Source organism: Microplitis mediator, chromosome 3 (assembly GCF_029852145.1).
Source record: "Microplitis mediator isolate UGA2020A chromosome 3, iyMicMedi2.1, whole genome shotgun sequence".
Classification (NCBI taxonomy): domain Eukaryota; kingdom Metazoa; phylum Arthropoda; class Insecta; order Hymenoptera; family Braconidae; genus Microplitis; species Microplitis mediator.
In genome coordinates, this window is record NC_079971.1 from 23,235,962 (window position 1) to 23,256,161 (window position 20,200).

Sequence of the window (20,200 nt, forward strand, 5' to 3'; positions counted from 1 at the left end):
ATGCGTATCGAACGGTATTTCAATAAAATTTATCAATTAAACTACTATTTGATTGTTTCGTATACTAAAATTAGTAAATAAATTTTATTAGTGACAGTTGGATTGGGAATATTCTGTTCTACCCATAGAAATTGCGACGCAGTATTGCATGCCAAGTGTTCAGAACGTAAAATGTGTGTTTGTCAATCGAGATACATTCAAAAAAATGATAAATGTGTACCGTTATTAGGAGAATATTGTTGGTTTGACGAACAATGTGCTACTCATAATTCTGTCTGCATTGACAATATATGTAAATGCAGATCTGATTATTCCCGTCTGTTTGATCGATGCTTGCCAAGTAAATATATTATTGCTTACAAGTCAATTAAAAGAGATTACCTGTCGTTTTTTAACTGAACCATGTCTTTTTTAGACGTTTTAGGTAAAAGCTGTTCAGATAATGAATTTTGTGAACAAATCAAATTTTCACAATGTTCGGAAAATAAAACATGTAGTTGTACACCAAATACTATTAAAGTTAATTCAAATTTATGTGTCCCTATTTTAAACGGATTCTGTTGGCATGACAATGAATGTTTTCCTGATAATTCTATCTGTATTGACAATAAATGTCAATGTATTACTGGTTTTACCTCTGAGTCAAATGACAAATGCGCACCAAGTTAATAACCGAGATAAACTAAATATAATTAATTATAATTCTCTAATTTTAATATTAATTTTTTTTCGGAACAGCCGTTCCTTTGTGGCAGCAATGTAATACAAGTCAACAATGTAATGATCTGACAAATCATTCAATGTGCTCCTCTACCATAAAACTGTGTGTGTGTCAGGATAATTATTATTCACTAGGCAATAGATGTATACCGTTATTAAATGGCTCTTGTTCGGACACTGACATATGCACAATCCATAATTCTGAATGCATTGATGGTAAATGTCAATGTAAGCCAAAATTTTTGTTTAATGATTTGGAATGCAAGCCAAGTAAGTAACGTGTTTAATAATTTATGATTTTATTGTATAGACAAAAATTATCGGTAGCCTCCACCCATTTCTTTTCAGTAGCCGCTACCAATTAATATTCAGTAGCTGCTACCGATTGACGTCGGTAGCAGCTGCTGATTAATTTTCAGTAGCTACTACCAATTTCTTTTTAGTAGCTGCTAGCGATTATTTTTTTCCGTGTATATTATTGTGTATTAAACTGATTTTTTTATAGCTCTTTTAAATGAACGTTGCGTTACGGATCAAGATTGTACCCTATTAAAATACTCTAAATGTTCAGCTGAAAACGAATGTATTTGTGATAACAATTATATTAAATTGAATGAAACATCATGTGGATCACTTCTTGAGGGACTTTGTTCAACAGATGAACAGTGCACAGTTGCTAACTCCACTTGTACTGATAATAAGTGTCAATGTAGATCTAATTTCTTACCTAAAGCCAATAACTCTCAATGTGAAGAGTTACTTAATCAATATTGTCTTACTAGTGAACATTGTAAATCTGAAAATTCTATTTGCATTGATACTAAATGTCGATGTAATCATATTTTTATTTTATAAAATGATCTTATTAATTTTATTTTTTGATAAAAATTTATTTTAAAAGATTTAGGAATGGACTGTCTATTGTACAGTGATTGCATAGGTATTTTGCATGCAAATTGTTCGAAATTAAACGTGTGTAGTTGCCAAGAAAATTATTATGATTATGAATCAGTTTGCGTACCATTACTTGAAGGATATTGCGATAATAGTACAGAATGTTTTGTCAGTAACTCCATTTGTATTAAACATAGGTGTCAATGCAAGCTTGATTTCAAATCGTTTGATAATGATGAATGTCAACCATGTAAGTATAGTTACGTTTATTTTATATACAATTAACCCCCCGGGAAAAAATAATTGTAATCTACGTAGATCTAAAATTTGGGATAGATCTCAAAAGATCTCGAATAATTCTGGCAGATCGTCAATGATTTTAGATCTATGGTAATCTCGGCAGATTTTCGATTTCACAATAATATCAATGGAGATCTGCGCAGATCGACAAGTTATAAATATCAATTTTTCTCATTAAGGCTACGGAAGGTCGCCGGAGATCGACGAATTCTAGAAACTAAGAGATCTCCGTAGATTAGATTTGTTTTTTGATAGTGGGGGTAAAAACCGACAGCGACCTGCTGTCTGGGAGAACTTTAAACTACTTTATTTTCAGTACATTTACAGCAACCCTGTAACTATGATGAGGATTGTGAAAATATAGAGTTTGGAAGATGTTCAAAGGATAAAAAATGTGTTTGTGAATCAAATTATGTAGCTTTTGGTAGTAATAAATGTTTGGGTCTCATAGGAGAATTCTGTCGAAATGATGAGAATTGTTTTTCTCATAAATCTGTTGTATGTATCGATAATAAATGTCAATGCCCTGATAATTATTTACCTCTTCGATCTAGAGATCAGTGTAAACCAGGTAAAGAATAAACTTAACTCTCCGAATTATAATTCTTATGAAAATTATTTATTTATTTATTTTTTTCACAAATAAAGTTTCCTTGGGCAGATCGTGTCGAAGAGATATAGATTGCAGTTCAGTTATTAACACTCAGTGTTCTGAAAATAAAATATGTGTTTGTAAAAATAATACTTTTGCGTTGAACGAATATACTTGCGTACCTTTTTTGAACGAAAGCTGCTCATTAAATCATGATTGCAGCGTTAATTCATCATTGTGTATTGATAATAAATGTCAATGCCAACCTCATTATTCATTTGTATCGAATCGCCAGTGTTTTGAAAGTCAGTATTAATAATTTAACTTCTAATTTACCTATTCGACTTTTACACATATATATTTTTATTACAGCTGACTTATTGTACACTTGCGAAACGGATTTTGATTGCGGAGATCCTTGGCACTCAAAATGTTTAAGAAATAAAAAATGTGGTTGTAATTTAAACAATATTTTGATAGACAAATCAACATGCTTACCACTTTTACGCGGATATTGTTGGACTAATAAGCAATGCGTGGTTCAAAACTCTGCTTGTATTGATTTCCACTGTCAATGCAAATTTAATTTTGTTTCTGTATCCAATAATTTATGTGTACCTATATAGTTTATCAACTATGTACATTAGGGTGACCCAAAAAAACCAACCTATCGAATTTACGTCTTGAAAAGGACCTATGTATCAAGAAAAAAATTTTCCCATTGGGCAAAATTTTTAGCTCAATTTTAAAAGGTGTCGGTAGCCATTTAAAATTTCCCATTTAAATAACATGCAAAAAAATTGTTTTTTGATTAAAAGCATTATAACTTTTGAACCGTGTGAAATAAAAATTCGGCTCTAGAATATTCTTGTATGGCATTAAATTTCTTAAAAGAAAGTCCTGGGAGTCGAATTTGTAAACTTGATATTTCGTATACTAACAGGCTATCAAAGTCTAGAGTAAACAGAATCATACAAATTTAAGGCTTTATTATTAAAAATATCAATACTACGAGAAAATTTGTTCTACATGTAGTGCAATTAAATCACCAACAATATCCACGTTGTAACAAATAATATTTTATTATCGATCACAATAAAAGAAAAGTATTTGGAAAATCCAAATAAAGCCTTAAGTTTGTATGATTCTGTTTACTCTAGACTTTGATAGCCTGTTAGTATACGAAATATCAAGTTTATAAATTCGACTCCCAGGACTTTCTTTTAAGAAATTTAATGCCCTACAAGAATATTCTAGAGCCGAATTTTTATCTCACACGGTTCAAAAGTTATAATATTTTTAATCAAAAAAATTTTTTTTGCATGTTATTTAAATGGGAAATTTTAAATGGCTACCGACCTTTTAAAATTGAGCTAAAAATTTCGCCCAATGGGAAAATTTTTTTCTTGATATATAGGTCCTTTTTAAGACATAAATTCGATAGGTTGGTTTTTTTGGCTCACCCTAATTTACAATAATCATAAATTTCAATTGTTTTGCTCAATTATTGAATAAATAAATTTCTATATATTGCAAGAAAAATTTAATTTTGTATTTTTTATTTAAAGTCAACTTTAAAAATATTTACAAACGTTTTCTCGGGTGCACAGAAAAAAACGATACCTTCGCTTAAAAATTATTTTCTTGGCTCAATAACTTTTTTTTTTGCAATCCAGAGGGAAAGCCACAATTTTCTTTGTTCCAGAAACTTTTTTTCAGCCAAGATATTCTTTTTTTCTATGTGTGTATCGTCAGCTAAACCATCAATGCAACATTAAAAATTTATGATTAATGCAAATGCAGTCTTCTATTCGAGTCTAATATTAATAATTGAAGTTTTTCAATATTTATAAATTTAAATCCATATTTATTAGTGATTTTCATTCCTATTTCATAAATAAAACTTGTAATGTCGTAAATTATTTAATGATATCGTTTTCAAGTGATAGATCTTGAATTATAATTTTTCTCATTTTTAACGAGAATTGACCTCTGGTCGATCAGCAATACAGACCTAGATGACCCGAAAGAATATAAGTATACACAGTAAAAAATAATGTGTATTTGTGTCGAAAACGGTTTGTGTTAAAAATCGTAGTGTGTTAAACTAACACAAAGTTTGTGTCACTTTTTTTTTAACATAAAAAATGTGTTATACACTCTTTATTAACACATTTTGTGTGTTACTCTGGAATACTTTGCGCCCTCTTGTGGCGATATTTCAACATTATCTTTGTGTTAAAAAGGGGTTACACAAAGTTTGTGTCGAAATTTCAACACAAATTTTGTGTCAACCGTTTTTAACACACAAACTGTGTTGATTTTACACAATATTTTTTACTGTGTACACTGTAAAAAATCACCGGGGTAAGTCCAAGCGGTGCAGGTGTTAAAATTGGCGGTGTTAAATTTCAACACCGAAAGCGGTGTGAGAATAACGCCGCCGCCGGTGTAAATATTCTAGACCGGTGTTAAAATAACGCCGCCGCTGGTGTAAATATTCTAGACCGGTGTTAAAAAAAAATTTCCGGTGTTAAAATAACACCACTGCCGGTGTATATATTCTAGACCGGTGTTAAAATAACGCCGCCGCTGGTGTAGATATTCTTTACCGGTGTTAAAATATTTTACTTTGTGAATATTTGTACTTACTCGATCACTATACTTGTTAAAAAATAATATTCTTTACTACACTGTAAAAAATCACCGGGGTAAGTCCAAGCGGTGTAGGTGTTAAAATTATCGGTGTTAAATTTACCCCCAAAAGCGGTGTTAAAATAACACCGCCACCGGTGTAAATATTCTAGTCCGGTGTTAAAATAACGCCGCCGCCGGTGTAAATATTCTAGACCGGTGTTAAAATATTTTACTTTGTGAATATTTTTAATTACTCGATCACTATACTTGTTAATAAATAATATTTTTTATTGTTTTTCATAAAGAACTGACATTTTTTGTGTTTTATAATCTTTAAAATTAATACACAGAAAAAAAGAATTTCTTGGCGCAAGAAATATTTTGTATTATGAATTGAAGACAAAAATTTTTCTTGGCTCAAGAATTTTTTTCTCGCCTAAAAAATTTTTTTCTTGTTCCAAGAAAATTTTATCTTACCCCAAGAAAAGTTTTGTTTTCACTTTATAATACAAAAAATTTCTTGGCTCAAGTAAAAATTTTTTGCGCCAAGAAATCCTTTTTTTCTGTGTACTCCATGCGGACGCAATTTACCCCGCTTTTACACCGGCATTACTCCACTTTTACACCTGTTACCCCGCTTTTACACTGATTTTACTCCGCTTTTACTCCAGTTACCCCGCTTTAACACCGGTATTTTTAACACCGGTGTATTACTCCTCCTACACCGGTGTAATTTCATTTTTACACCGGGCAAAGTTAAAACGCATTAATTTTTAACACCGCTCTTTTTACAGTGTAATTTTCATAAAGAACTAACATTTTTTGTGGTTTATAATCGTTAAAGTTAATACTTCAAGCGGACGCAGTTACCCCGCTTTTACCCCGATTTAACACCGGTGAATTACTCCTCCTACACCGGTGTAATTTTATTTTAACACCGGGCGGAGTTAAAATGAGTCCATTTTTAACACCGCTCTTTTTACAGTGTACTTATAAGCAAAAAAACGTTTTATAAAAAATCTTTTAATTTATCAAAAATGTAGACAATTTTTAAAAGTTATTGAAAAAGATTTATTTCGTAGTGCCATATCGTGATATTGGACTATTATCATCCAACACATTCTTAATGTAAAGGCCGTTGATATTAATAAATCCGAAATAACAAATTTAATCAATTTTTTTAATTTTAATTACTAATGGCATTATTATAGACTCAAGCTATCGCCTTCGATGAAACCTGGGGTTTTTTTTTCATGTATTTTTAAAAAAAATACCGACACAAAAAAAATGGCCAGCGGAATTCTCTATATTATTTTAATATTTTTCAATCCTATTTTAGGACTAAATAATTATTATTTTAATCAGTGTGTCCCTTCTAAAAATCCAGTAAATATTTTTTTTTTAATTATAAAGTAATATATACTTTTTAAAATTAATAATTGTTTTTTTTTTTTACCGATTGTAAACAGTGTAATCATTCTATTGTTTCAAATCCATGTTGTGATCGAAATGACATATGTACTCTGAAAAGCCTTTCGAATTCATATACGTGTATGAAAAAAGGTAGACATTATATAAATTTATATATTCAAATTTTATTTCGAACTAAAAATATAAATTCACAAATTTTAGTTTTTTACGTATATATTAGACTGGATAAAAAAAAAAAACTATTTTTTTTTCTTCATTATATCGAAAATATTGTTGGAAATGACAAAAAAAATATACTGGGAAAGTTTGAGCTCTTAATATTAATATTAACAACTGCCGCATCGCAATTTTCTATTTCCCGTTTAAATAACATGGGAAAATTTATTTTTTAGGCTTTGGAATTTTGTAGCTCACGGTGGGACCAATATTTTTTAATGTTCAAGATTTATTCTTGTGGGAAATTTGACGCTCTACAAAAAAGGTCTCTTATAAATTTTCGATATTTTTATTTCTTCAAAAGTTATTCAAAGTTAAAGTTAGATTGACAATAAATTTTTACGTTTTTAAATTTTTTGACGCAACCATCAACTTTATGGGAAAATTTTATAGGACATTTTTTGTAGAGCATTTTATTTCCTACAACTTATTTCTGAGAAAATTTTTGATATTTCTCACAAGTCGTAAGTTATTTGCAATTAACTGGAAATTTTCTTAAATAATCTAAATTTTGTTGCTTAAAATTAATTATATTAAATTTTCAGTTAATTGCGAATAACTTACGACTTATGAGAAATATCGAAAATTTTCTCAGAAATAAGTTGTAGGAAATAAAATGCTCTACAAAAAATGTCCTCTAAAATTTTCGGATAAAGTTGATGGTTACGTCAAAAAATTAAAAAAATGTGAAAATTTATTGTCAATCTAACTTTAACTTCGAATTACTTTCAAAGAAATAAAAATATCGAAAAATTATAAGAGACCTTTTTTGTAGAGCGTCAAATTTCCCATAAGAACATGTCTTGAACATTCAAAAGTATTGGTCCCACCGTGAGCTACAAAATTCCAAAGCCTAAAAAATAAATTTTCCCATGTTATTTAAACGGGAAATAGAAAATTGCGATGCGGCAGTTGTTAATATTAATATTAAGAGCTCAAACTTTCACAGTATATTTTTTTCGTCATTTCCAACAATATTTTCGATATAATGAAGAAAAAAAATAGTTGTTTTGTTATACAGTCTTGTATATATATTAGGGTGGGCCGAAAATCCGCTTTTTTTAAATTTTCATTATTAATACCAAAAATATTTTTCTTTGTACAAAAAAAAAATTTTTCGGAAAACAAAAAAAATTTTAGGTCGATATCTTAGGCTCACCAAATCCCGCTAAAGTTAGAAGTTGTTTAAAATTTTTTTTCCAACACATCTGGATCGGAAATTTAATTTTCTACAAAAAAGGTCCTACAGTAAAATTACGTGAAGTTGATAGTTACTGAGATAATTGCAATTTTGTTCTAGAAAATATAATTTTTCAAGATATTATCACTTTTTCAGGGTAAAATATGAATTTTATCATATAAATTTCACGGAAAATCAAATTTCTTACAAAATTGGTCTTCTGGTAAAAACTTAAAATTTACAGTTATATAGAAACTGGCAGTTTTATGTTTAGATAGTAGCATTTTTCGTTATTTGGTGATCTTCACCAAGAATTGCTATTATCTTTGTAACTATCAACATTGAATAAATTTTTATTAGGTCTGTTTTGTAGAAAATTGAATTTCCTACGAAATTTTTATGATAAAATTTATTTTTTACCCTGAAAAAGTAATAATATCTTGAAAAATTTCATTTTTTAGAGCAAAATTGCAATTGTCTGAGTAACTATCCACTTTACGTAATTTTATTATAGGACCTTTTTTGTAGAGAATTAAATTTCCGATTAAAATGTGTTGGAAAAAAAATTTTAAACAAATTCTAACTTTAGCGGGATTTGGCGAGCCTAAGAAATCGACCTAAAATTTTTTTTGATTTCCGAAAAATTTTTTTTTTGTACACGGAAAAATATTTTTGGTATTAATAATGAAAATAAAAAAAAACGGATTTTCGGCCCACCCTAATATATATACATATTTTTTTCAAATTAGTACAATTAGGAATGTTTTGTAAACGTAATGAAGATTGTGATGAAATTCGCCATGCAAAATGTTCAACGAATGAAACATGTGTCTGTCGTTCAAATAATATCCAATTAAACGAGACAATTTGTTCACCATTATTAGGCGAATTTTGTTGGCGTAGTGAATTATGTGCAACTACAAATTCTTTATGCATTGATAATGAGTGTCAATGCAAATCTAATTATGTAAGAAAGTCTAATCAATGCAAAAAAAGTAAAAAAATTATTTAAAAATTATATTTTCTAATGAATTGGTATGTTTTCTTTAATGATCATTCTAAATAATCTAGTGATTTTGGGATCGCACTGTGAAAGTGATGATGTTTGCAGCGAAGCTAAATTTGCAAAATGTTCTGACAATATCTGTAAATGCTCATCTAATTATACACAAATTGATTCGAGATTATGTAGACCACTTTTGGGTGGATTTTGTGAGACAAGTGATGATTGTGTACCTTTTAATGCTTTTTGTATTCATAATATATGTAAATGTGGACCGTACTTTGTGGCAACATCAAATAGTAAATGCTTACCAGGTGATATGTGTTTTAATATGTAGGAGAAGGCGGGTAAATCGGGACTGCTACGGAAATAATTAATTTTTATGAATTTGAATATCGTGAATTTTTTTTTTTGTTACTTCCATTTGAAGTAATTAAACCAAATTTCCACTTGCCATAGAAACAATTTTTTTTTTTCCGGGCGCGCAAAACAGGCCACCCCCAAAAGGAAGTAAAAAACTCCTCCTTTTATTTAAAAAAAAATTATCTAGGGGAGGGTGGGGCAAAGCGGCCCCCCTTAAATTTTGATAAAAAAAAAAGTTTTTTTTTTTCGACTAATGACTATAAATCCGATATGTTTGTGCACTTTTAGCCTTACGCATGACATCTGGGACAAAATGGACAAGCCGAAAATTTTGAAAAAGTTATTTTTTCATATAGGGGAGGGTGGGGCAGAGCGGCCCCCCTAAGCCAATTATTATTTTTTGTGGCTTTCAACCATAAGATCACTTTACTTTTGTCCTATTTTGAACAAATTTATGGACATTATGCCAAAATTCTGAAAATTTTTTTTTTTTTTTGTGGGGCAGAGCGGCCCCCCTTCAAAAAGTGATAAAAAAAATTTTTTTTTTCGTTTTTTTTTTTTTTAAATTGTTTTCATCATTAAGAATGTATTTCTTTCTCTTGACAACTATTTTTGGTTTTATATTACTCAAAATAAATTTTTTAAAGCGTAAAAAATCGTTCACTCTCGATTACCTTAATTACTAATTGTTATTTAATAAAAAAAAAAATCAATTCTATAATTTTACTTTATTTCAAAAATTTATCAACTAAAAAAAAAAATTTAATTTTTATAAATTTTTAGTGAGCAAATTTGCCTCTTACATAGAGAAACGGCCGAAAAATATGAAAAAATAATTTTTGCGGAAGTTTCGGTTGGTCCATTTTGCCCCAGGTGTTATGCGTAGGGCTAGAAATGTGGAATTATAATAATTTTTTTTTAATTTGACGATAAAAATATGAAAAAATCACTTTTTCAAAATTTTGTGCTTGTCCATTTTGCCCCAAATGTCATGCGTAGGGGTAAAAATGCGCAAACATATCGAATTTATAGTAATTAGTCGAAAAAAAAAAAATTTTTTTTTTGGTCAAAATTTCAGGGGGGCCGCTCTGCCCCACCCTCCCCTATTTATCGTCAAATTAAAAAAAAATTATGATATTTCCACATTTCTAGCCCTATATACACATAACACCTGGGGTGAAATGGATCAGCCAAAACTTCTGAAAAAATTATTTTTCCATATTTTTCGGCCGTTTCTCTATGTCTGAGGCAAATTTGGTCACGAAAAATATTCGAAAATAAAAATTTTTTTTCAATTGATAAATTTTTGAAAAAATGTAAAACTATTTATAATCTAAAAAATTAACAAACACGTTTTTTGGGATCAAAGTAATGAGAAATAAGAAATATAGAATTGTTTTTTTTTTTTTATTAAATAACAATTAGTAATTAAGCTAATCGAGGGTGAACGATTTATTACACCTAAAAAAATTTTTTTTGAGTAATATAAAACCAAAAATAGTTGTCAAGAGAGAGAAATACATTCTTAATGATGAAAACAGTTTTAAAAAAAAAAAAAAGGAAAAAAATTTTTTTTTATCATTTTTTGGAGGGGGGCCTCTCTGCCCCACAAAAAAAAAATTTTTTCTCTGAATTTCGGCAAAATGTCCATAAATTTGTTCGAAATAGGACAAAAGTAAAGTGATCTGATGGTTGAAAGACACAAAAAGTAATAATTGGCTTAGGGGGGCCGCTCTGCCCCACCCTCCCCTATGTCTACTAAGAAAAAAAAAATATTTGCAATATTGTTAGTAAATAAAGATGCCAAAAAAAGAATCATTGAACATAAATACTATGTATTAAATTTATATAAAATGATGTGGGGCAAGTGTGCGCAAACCCAAGCATTTTAGTCCAAAATGAATAGGTTTTCGCACTTACCCATATTGCCCATTTGCCTCACATGACTTTACAACAAAAAAACCGTATGTATTTTTTGAGACCAACAATACATTAAGTCCAATAATAAATTCTTAAAAAAACAATTTGGGACACTAAAAATTTTACAAATCAATTATAAGAGTCTATATGACGGCGAAAAATAATTTTGAAAATAAAAATTTTTGGGGAGGCCTGTTTTTCCCACCCTTACCCTGCTAACATTACCCTGGCTGATTATACTATATTTTTATTATCACAGTTCATTTTGGAATGGCTTGTAGCTCAAATGTAGAATGCACTCGTCACATAAAAAATTCCAAATGTTCATCAATGAATGTATGTACTTGTCTTAAAACTTATTATCCGCTCAACATAAAGTCATGTGCCCCAACATTTAATCAATTTTGTGAAATTAATGAACCATGCGCCAATATTAATTCCATGTGCATTGATAATAAGTGTCAATGTAAACCTGACTACATTTATCGATCATTGCAATGTATTCCATGTGAGTATTAATTATCAAACTAATTAATACACTTAAAAATTTTCAAAGTCATTGTATTTTTTAGTAAAATTGCATGGATCTTGTAATATCAATAAAGATTGTGACCAAATAGAAAACACAGTATGCATTGACAATGAGTGTACATGCAATAAAAATTACATGAAATCATATAATGGAACCTGCAAACCGCTTTTGGGCGGTTTGTGTTCGAAAAATGATGAATGTATGCCTCATCATTCCATTTGTGTTGATAATGTATGTAAATGTAGACTTGATCACGTGCAACAGTCCAATGAAAAATGTTTACCATGTAAGTTTAATTTTATTCGATAGTAAATATTACATTTTATTGATGAATTTATTTGAAGTGTACTTGAAACAATCCTGTGAATTCACGGAAGAATGCTGCAAAATTAAGTACTCAGTGTGTTTAAATAATAAATGTGTTTGTAAAACAAATTATACTGCATGGGGCGATAGTGAGTGCAAAGCACCTATAGGAGAGTATTGTGACAGAGACAAAGAATGTCTATCTCCAGATTCTACTTGTAATGAAAATAAATGTCAATGCAGAGAAAATTTCATATCTCAATTTGGAAAGTACTGCAAACCTGGTAAGAAAATCATACCATCTTCGGAATCAAGTATTCCTTTCAATTTTTTTATGTGTTTATTACTCGTAATATTTGTCGACGTGTGATCCCTTGCGGATCTAAATTACAGTAAATTGCGGTAATTACCATAATTTACGGTATGTGGCAGAATTGCGGTAAAAGTGAAGTATTTTTCACTAAAAGTGCGATATTTTATCACGAATTTACGGTAACATTGCAGTATTTTACCGTAAACATGCAAATTTACTGCAAAATTACGGAATTTTACCATAAATACTTCACGGTGTTACGATACAATTTCCACAAATTGCGGTAAATTACCCAACTTACCTATTCTGCCGTAAATTGCCGCAAATTACCGTAAAATGCGGCAAATTTGCAGTAAAATACGGTAATTTACCGTAAGTCGGATCCGCTAGCGATGAAAAATAATTTTTTTTTTTTCGGAATTAAATCACAGTTGGATTAGGTAAAACCTGTAAAACCGATTCAAACTGCAATATGATAACAAATGCTACATGCTCTCGCCATAAAATATGTACATGTCATGGAAATCATTATGCATTAAGTGAATTAGCATGCGCACCAATTCTAGGCGGATATTGCGAAAATAGCAATAATTGTTTTTACCCGAATAATAATCACGTTTCTTTCGATTTATTTAACTGTGTTGATAACGAGTGTCGATGCAATCTTAATTCTAGCTCTATCTCTGATAGTCAGTGTCTAGACAGTGAGTTTTTCTTTAAAATATTTATTATTATAAAAAAAATGATTTAATTTAATCAATTCATTCGTTTTCTAGCTGAGACATTTTTATTTACAACTTTATTTTATTATTTCAGCAAGTTTATTGCATTCTTGTTATGAAGATGCAGATTGCGCTGATTTATTGCACACAGAATGTTCTTTGGATATAAAAAAATGTGTCTGCAAGCCTAATAATATTTCTCTAAATAAATTAACATGTTTTCCACTTATCGGAGGATATTGTACAGCAGATTATCAATGCATGGCTGATCATACTGTTTGTATCGATAATTACTGTCAATGCAAGCCTAATTCTGTATTTGTCGCTCAAAATTCATGCGCATATAGTTAAAACCAATAATTTTATATCTAATTAGGGGAGGGTGGGGCAGAGCAGCCCCCCTGAAATTTTGATCAAAAATAAAATTTTTTTTTTTTTCGACTAATTACTATAAATCCGATATGTTTGCGCATTTTTACCCCTACTCATGACATTTGGGGCAAAATGGACAAGCCCAAAATTTTGAAAAAGTGATTTTTTCATATTTTTATCGTCAAATTAAAAAAAAATTAGTATAATTTCACATTTCTAGCCCTACGCATAACACCTGGGGCAAAATGGACCAGCCGAAACTTCCGAAAAAATTATTTTTTCATATTTTTCGGTCGTTTCTCTATGTAAGAGGCAAATTTGGTCACTACAAATTTATAAAAATTAAATTTTTTTTTTAGTTGATAAATTTTTGAAATAAAGTAAAACTATAGAATTGATTTTTTTTTTTATTAAATAACAATTAGTAATTAGGGTAATCGAGAGTGAACGATTTTTTACACTTTAAAAAATTTTTTTCGAGTAATATAAAACCAAAAATAGTTGTCAAGAGAAAGAAATACATTCTTAATGATGAAAACAATTTAAAAAAAAAAAAAAAACGAAAAAAAACTTTTTTATCACTTTTTGGAGGGGGGCCGCTCTGCCCCACAAAAAAAAATTTTTTTTTCAGAATTTTGGCAAAATGTCCATAAATTTGTTCGAAATAGGACAAAAGTAAAGTGATCTTATGGTTGAAAGCCACAAAAAATAATAATTGGCTTAGGGGGGCCGCTCTGTCCCACCCTCCCCTATATTTTTGTAATCAGTCAAGTTGTATTTGTTAATTATTTTATCAAAATTTTATCTGTATCTTAAAACAATATTTTTTCTCAATATTGAACCAGAGCTCTATTTATTTCAACCTGAAAAAAATAAAATGTATTTAAAAATTAAAAAACAATTTTTAATTACCAATTTAATAGACTCCAGCGTACTTTTAATAAATAAAGTAATCGATGAAACTATTAAATGTAATAAAATGATCAATTATTAAAACTTATTTTTATACTTATTAATAGCTTCACTTTGATAAATTCAATCAAGTCGTCAAAAATTACGACGATCATTAGGAAATTTTTTTAAGTCAATGTATAGTTGTTTTATAATTTGTTTGAAAACAATGAAATTTTTTGGTTTAATCTTAAGTAAAGTTTTTTCTTTAATTTTGATATTTGCTAATCCAGTTTATGGAAATACGCATAATTTAAATGATGATTGTATTAAATATGGAGACCCAGTAAGCATTAGTTCATATTTCAAATTTATATCAAGTATTAATAATAACATTGTGAAAAAAATATATATTATTTTTTTTTCTTTAAGTGTAATCCCAAGTCTCCACTACCATGCTGCAGTCTGCATGATTCATGCCGTCAATTGGAAACAGCGGGTTCATTTTTGTGTACTTTGAAAGGTATTTTTATTCAAATTAACATAGTTATTGATCACTTAAACTGAATTTATAGCAAAACATTGTTTTTTCTTTCGTGTACTAATGGCATTGACGCGGTACTAGTACAAAGCGCTTTTGTAAATAAAAAAAAAAAATTTTTTATAGTCCAATTAGGAGACCTCTGTAGAATTGATGATAATTGTAAAGAAATTCGTCATTCGAAATGTTCAAAAGATAGAAATTGTGTTTGTAGATCGAACAATATTCAAGTAAATGCAACAACTTGTGCGCCATTACTTGGGGAATTTTGTTGGCAAAATGAACAATGCGCTACTGATAATGCTGTGTGTATTGATATGGAGTGTCAATGCACTACAAATTACATAAGACGGTCCAATAATCAGTGCTTACAGAGTAATTATTATTTTAAATGATAGTTTCCCTGGCGAATCCAAATTACGGTAATTGTCGTTTACGGTATTTAAAAGTATTGCAGTATTTTACGGTGAGTTATGGCATTTTCGGCAAATTTATGGTACTTTTACGGTAAATTTGCAATAGAAGCTCGGTTATTTACCGTAGAGTTGCGAAAATCCTGCGATATTTTACCGTAAAGTACATTATTGTGCTGCACTGAAAAAAATAATCGCTAGCTGCTAGCGATTTTTTTCTTTAGCAGCTAGCGATTTTTAATCGTTAGCTGCAAGCGATTATTTCGCTAGCTGCTAGCGATTTTTTCTTTAGCAGCTAGCGATTAAAAATATTGTTTTTATCATTGAAATAAATTTATAAATATACATATTCATGTATATTTATACATGTATATAAATATATATTTATAGATATATACATATATATATATATATTTATAAATATACACACATATATATATATATATATATATATATATATATATATGTATGTATCAATATACATGAATATGTATATTTATAAATTTATTTCAATGATAAAAACAGTATTTTTAATCGCTCCCTGCTAGCGAAAAAATCGCTTCCAGCAAGCGATTTTTAATCGCTAGCTGCTAAAGAAAAAATCGCTTCCAGCTAGCGAAATAATCGCTTGCAGCTAACGATTAAAAATCGCTAGCTGCTAAAGAAAAAATCGCTAGCAGCTAGCGAAATAATCGCTTGCAGCTAATGATTAAAAATCGCTAGCTGCTAAAGAAAAAAATCGCTAGCAGCTAGCGATTATTTTTTTCAGTGTGTAAAATGTCGCAAATTGCGGTAAGTTGCCGTAGAATGCGGCAAACTTGCCATTGAAATACGTATTTTACGGTAAGTTATGGCATTTTCGGCAAATTTATGGTATTTTTACCGTAAATTTGCAATATAAGGTCGGTTATTTACCGTAGAGTTGCGAAAATCCTGCGATATTTTACCATAAAGTACAGTATTGCGCTGTAAAATGTCGCAAATTATGGTAAGTTGCCGTAAAATTCCCTAAATTACCGTAGAATGCGGCAAACTTGCCATATAAATACCGTATTTTACGGTAAATCACCACAAAAATGTGGTAAATTCTCGTATTCGGATCCACCAGGACTATTATTTTCAATCGAATATTTATTAAAAATAATTATATTATTTGTAGTGATATTAGGTAAAATTTGTCGGAGTGATGAAGATTGTAACAGTGTCAAGTTTGCGGAATGTTCGGAGCACAAAATATGCAAATGTGATCTAAATACTGTTGAAATAAATCCACTAACTTGTGCACCACTTTTAAACGGGGTCTGTTTCAATGACAATGAATGTTTTGTTAATAATTCTATCTGTATTACTAATAAATGTCAATGCAAAAATAATTTTTATGCTCATTCTAATAATCAATGCAAACTGGGTAAGCATAATTTTTATAAATCACTATTATTATTTGTTTCAAACTAATAGATTAATATATGTTAAATTTAAGCATTTTTATCATCACTATCTTGTCATCGTGATAAAGATTGTAGCGATCTTATAAATTATAGTGAATGTCCTGATAATAGAAAATGTGCCTGCAAAAATAATTACACTGCTATAACTGATGTAAAATGTGCGTCTTATGTGCTAAATGAACACTGTTATGATCACAGTGATTGCGTAGTAGGAAATTCAACGTGTGTCGATAATAAATGTCAATGCAAAAAAAACTTTCTTTCTCTCTCTAATGATCAATGCATAATCCGTAAGTATATATCATAAATCACTATCATTTTTCGTTTGACTAATACATTGATACGTTTTCAAGCATTTCTTTCGACCCTATCTTGTGATAATGATACGCATTGTAGCAATATTGTAAATGATACTGAATGTGCTGATAATAATAAATGTGTCTGCAAAAAAAATTACATTGCCGTTTCTGATGTACAATGTGCGCCTACTACATTGAATCAACACTGCAACGATTACAGCGAATGCGTAGAGGGAAATTCTACGTGTATTGATAATAAATGTCGGCACACTAATAATTATGGATCCAGTAATAAAACCAAGCGAGGTAAAATGGTTATAATAATAATAAAATGTTAATGTTTTAAGTTTACTTCTTTTGGCGCGTTTAGTTGAGAGTAAAATTGGGAGCTGCGCGCGCATATCGTAACGCCAATCTGACAGAATGAAGTTGGCCACCAAATTTGATTATATAAAAGTGTATTTTTATTTTACTGACTAAGTTAACTCATATACAGAATAGACGCAAAGTATTCAACAAAACACGCTGCTGCGGAAAATTAAAATTCTTACTCTATAAAGAAAAAAAAATCCCAAAAAGAAGTATTTTGTAGTTTAAGTTGTCGAATAAAATCGTAAAAATGATGATTTTATAGAAAATACAAAATTTTGAGAATTCTTCTATTATCTATCCAATATTCATTAATTGTTCGATTTAATTCAGACATTACAGTATACATTGTACTGTAATATTTGTTTGAGTATAAAAATTGAAAGGAAGAAGGTTAAAATGAGTCATCTAATAATAAATTGCTAATTATGTATTTTTTATGATTTTGATTATTGTAATTTTTTTTTTTTTATTTTATATGATCGTTTGATGTCGCTGATTAAAAAAAGAATTGAAAACAATCTACAATGTTAAAGCTCCATAAGAGAAGGAATTGAAAAGTATTGACAGTATTCAGAAGTATTGAATAGAATTTTAATACTTTTCAATTTTTTTTTTTTCAGGGATTCTTTTGATCAAAGTATTACACTAAAAATAGAAGAATAATACGTCCCTGGTGGAAATTTTTCGGACTTTTGTATGAAAAAGTCAGTTCTAGAGTTCTAAAGACTTTTTCAGACAGAAGTCCGAAAAATTTTCACCAGGGCTGAAATTAAAAAATTTTTTACTTCTTATGAAATTATCATCTTTACGATTTTATTCGGCAACTTAAACTACAAAATAGTTGAAATTTTTCTCTAATTTTAATAAAAAGTATGAACATTTCTCTACATATATATATTATTTGTATGCGTAATAAAATTTCTTTTAGTCACGCCAAAGAAGTATAACTTTTAACCCGCGTACATAAGTACACGCACCCACGTTTTTTCTAACAATTACTTTGTTCCAAAATAAAGATGGATTGGGCAAACCCTGTCGGAATAATTTTGACTGTAAAATAGTCAATGGAATATGTTCTTCAGAATATAAAATATGCGTTTGTTCTCGAAATAATTTAGCATTAAGTGAATTAATATGTACACCAATTGTCGGTGAATTTTGTACAAATGATACACAATGTTTGTTTCATTCATCTTATTGCATTGATTTTACGTGTCAATGCCGGCCTAATTTAACACCTATCTCTGCAACTCAGTGTGTAACGAGTAAGTATTTAAAAAAAATTAATTCTGGTCACTTACTATTTAATTTTTTGTGATAAATTTATAAATAAATTTTGTTGTGTTTAGCGCTCTCATTGTATTCTTGTAATGAAGATTTAGAATGTAGTGATCCATGGCATGCGAAATGTTCGGAAGATAAATTGTGTGTTTGTAACTCAAATAATACTGCATTGAGCCACTCAACATGTTTACCACAATTAAATGGTTATTGTTGGAAAGATGATCAATGTGTAGTTGAAAATTCTATCTGTTTTGATTTTAATTGTCAATGCAAACCTAATTTTGTTCTTGCCGCAAAAAATCTTTGCGTACCATATTCTCAGCCCGTTGTATAGATTTTAAGTTACTATGTATCCAAATCCTCGTTTCTTGTAAAATAAATTTCATCAAAAAAATTATAACAAAAAATATTGTTTCTGCTCAGGTTCGAACTGAGGACCTTCTGCGTGTTAGGCAGATGTGATAACCAACTACACCACAGAAACTGACTTGAAGGTCGGGCCTTCAATATAGTTTATAATTCCAGTAGGTATTGCTGTAGCGTTTCTTGCAACATGGCTGCCACAATGGCGGCAATTTTTGAATTTACTTTAATTTTTAAAATTCGCCCAAGACTATAATTTTTTTAAATATTTATGACTCATATTTTTCCATGTAAATTAAAATTAATTAAATAATAAAATACTATAATTAGTAATCGAAAATAATAGTTACCAAAAATAAATACCTAGATGACTAATACTTTTAAAACTTTTATGTCCAATAAAAAATTTTGAATTAAAATAGAAGACAAAAAAATTTCCGATCAAAATAAGTTGGAAAAAAAATTTTAAACAACTTCTAACTATGGCGAGCCTAAGATATCGACCTAAAATTCTTTTTGTTTTCCAAAAATTTTTTTTTTGTACAAAGAAAAATATTTTTGGTACTACTAATGAAAATTCAAAAAAAGCGGATTTTCGGCGCACCCTAATCTTTAGCCCTAATAAAAAAAATTTATGTTTTAACTTGTCGATCTGCGTAAATTTAAAAAAAATCTCTAAATAGATCCACTAATATTATTGTGAAATCTTTTAAGATCTACTAAGAAATATAAATCTTTAAAGATCATCATGGATCTAAAATCATCGACGATCTACCGAAATCATCAGCAATCTTCAGAGATCTGTTTCAAATTTTATATCTCTATAAATCTAAATTATTTTTTCTCTGCTCTCCTACAATAGATTTGTTTTCATCTATTGGTATTTTAAATTACAGTCGTCTCTAACATCAGTTTCTGTGGTGTAGTTGGTTATCACATCTGCCTAACACGCAGAAGGTCCTCAGTTCGAACCTGAGCAGAAACAATATTTTTGTTTTTCATTTTTTCATAAAAAAAAAAATCACTCAGTAACCAATGAAATTTAAATTTAAAAAATTTAAATAAACAATGAAAATAAATAAAAAAGA

The 20,200-nt window shown here is 29.3% G+C and overlaps 1 protein-coding gene and 2 non-coding genes across 3 annotated transcripts; 2 read left to right on the forward strand and 1 right to left on the reverse strand.

The window, feature by feature from the left end:
* The first annotated feature begins 402 nt into the window (after nt 1–402).
* Nucleotides 403–19,083, forward strand: LOC130665997 (prion-like-(Q/N-rich) domain-bearing protein 25). The gene is made up of 14 exons (XM_057466628.1): nt 403–664; nt 739–990; nt 1,226–1,552; nt 1,622–1,864; nt 11,829–12,074; nt 12,133–12,378; nt 13,224–13,444; nt 14,825–14,915; nt 15,060–15,308; nt 16,506–16,688; nt 16,827–17,084; nt 17,148–17,399; nt 18,548–18,730; nt 18,815–19,083. The coding sequence occupies exons 1-14, from the start codon at nt 403–405 to the stop codon at nt 19,081–19,083; spliced, it is 3,282 nt and encodes a 1,093-aa protein (XP_057322611.1).
* Nucleotides 19,084–19,159: 76 nt separating this feature from the next.
* Trnav-aac (transfer RNA valine (anticodon AAC)) lies at nt 19,160–19,233 on the reverse strand. The gene has a single exon. It is a non-coding gene; the product is annotated as a tRNA-Val (tRNA).
* A 790-nt stretch (nt 19,234–20,023) lies between these two features.
* Nucleotides 20,024–20,097, forward strand: Trnav-aac (transfer RNA valine (anticodon AAC)). Its single transcript has one exon. It is a non-coding gene; the product is annotated as a tRNA-Val (tRNA).
* Nucleotides 20,098–20,200: the final 103 nt, after the last annotated feature.

Excerpts from the sequence above, each read along its gene's own strand:
- LOC130665997 (XM_057466628.1), top strand. The coding sequence starts at position 403 with ATGTCTTTTTTAGACGTTTTAGGTAAAAGCTGTTCAGATAATGAATTT. Across the intron at positions 16,689-16,826 it reads TTTTGTTAATAATTCTATCT|CATTTTTATCATCACTATCT; the intron begins GTATTACTAATA and ends GTTAAATTTAAG. Across the intron at positions 18,731-18,814 it reads TGCAACTCAGTGTGTAACGA|CGCTCTCATTGTATTCTTGT; the intron begins GTAAGTATTTAA and ends TGTTGTGTTTAG.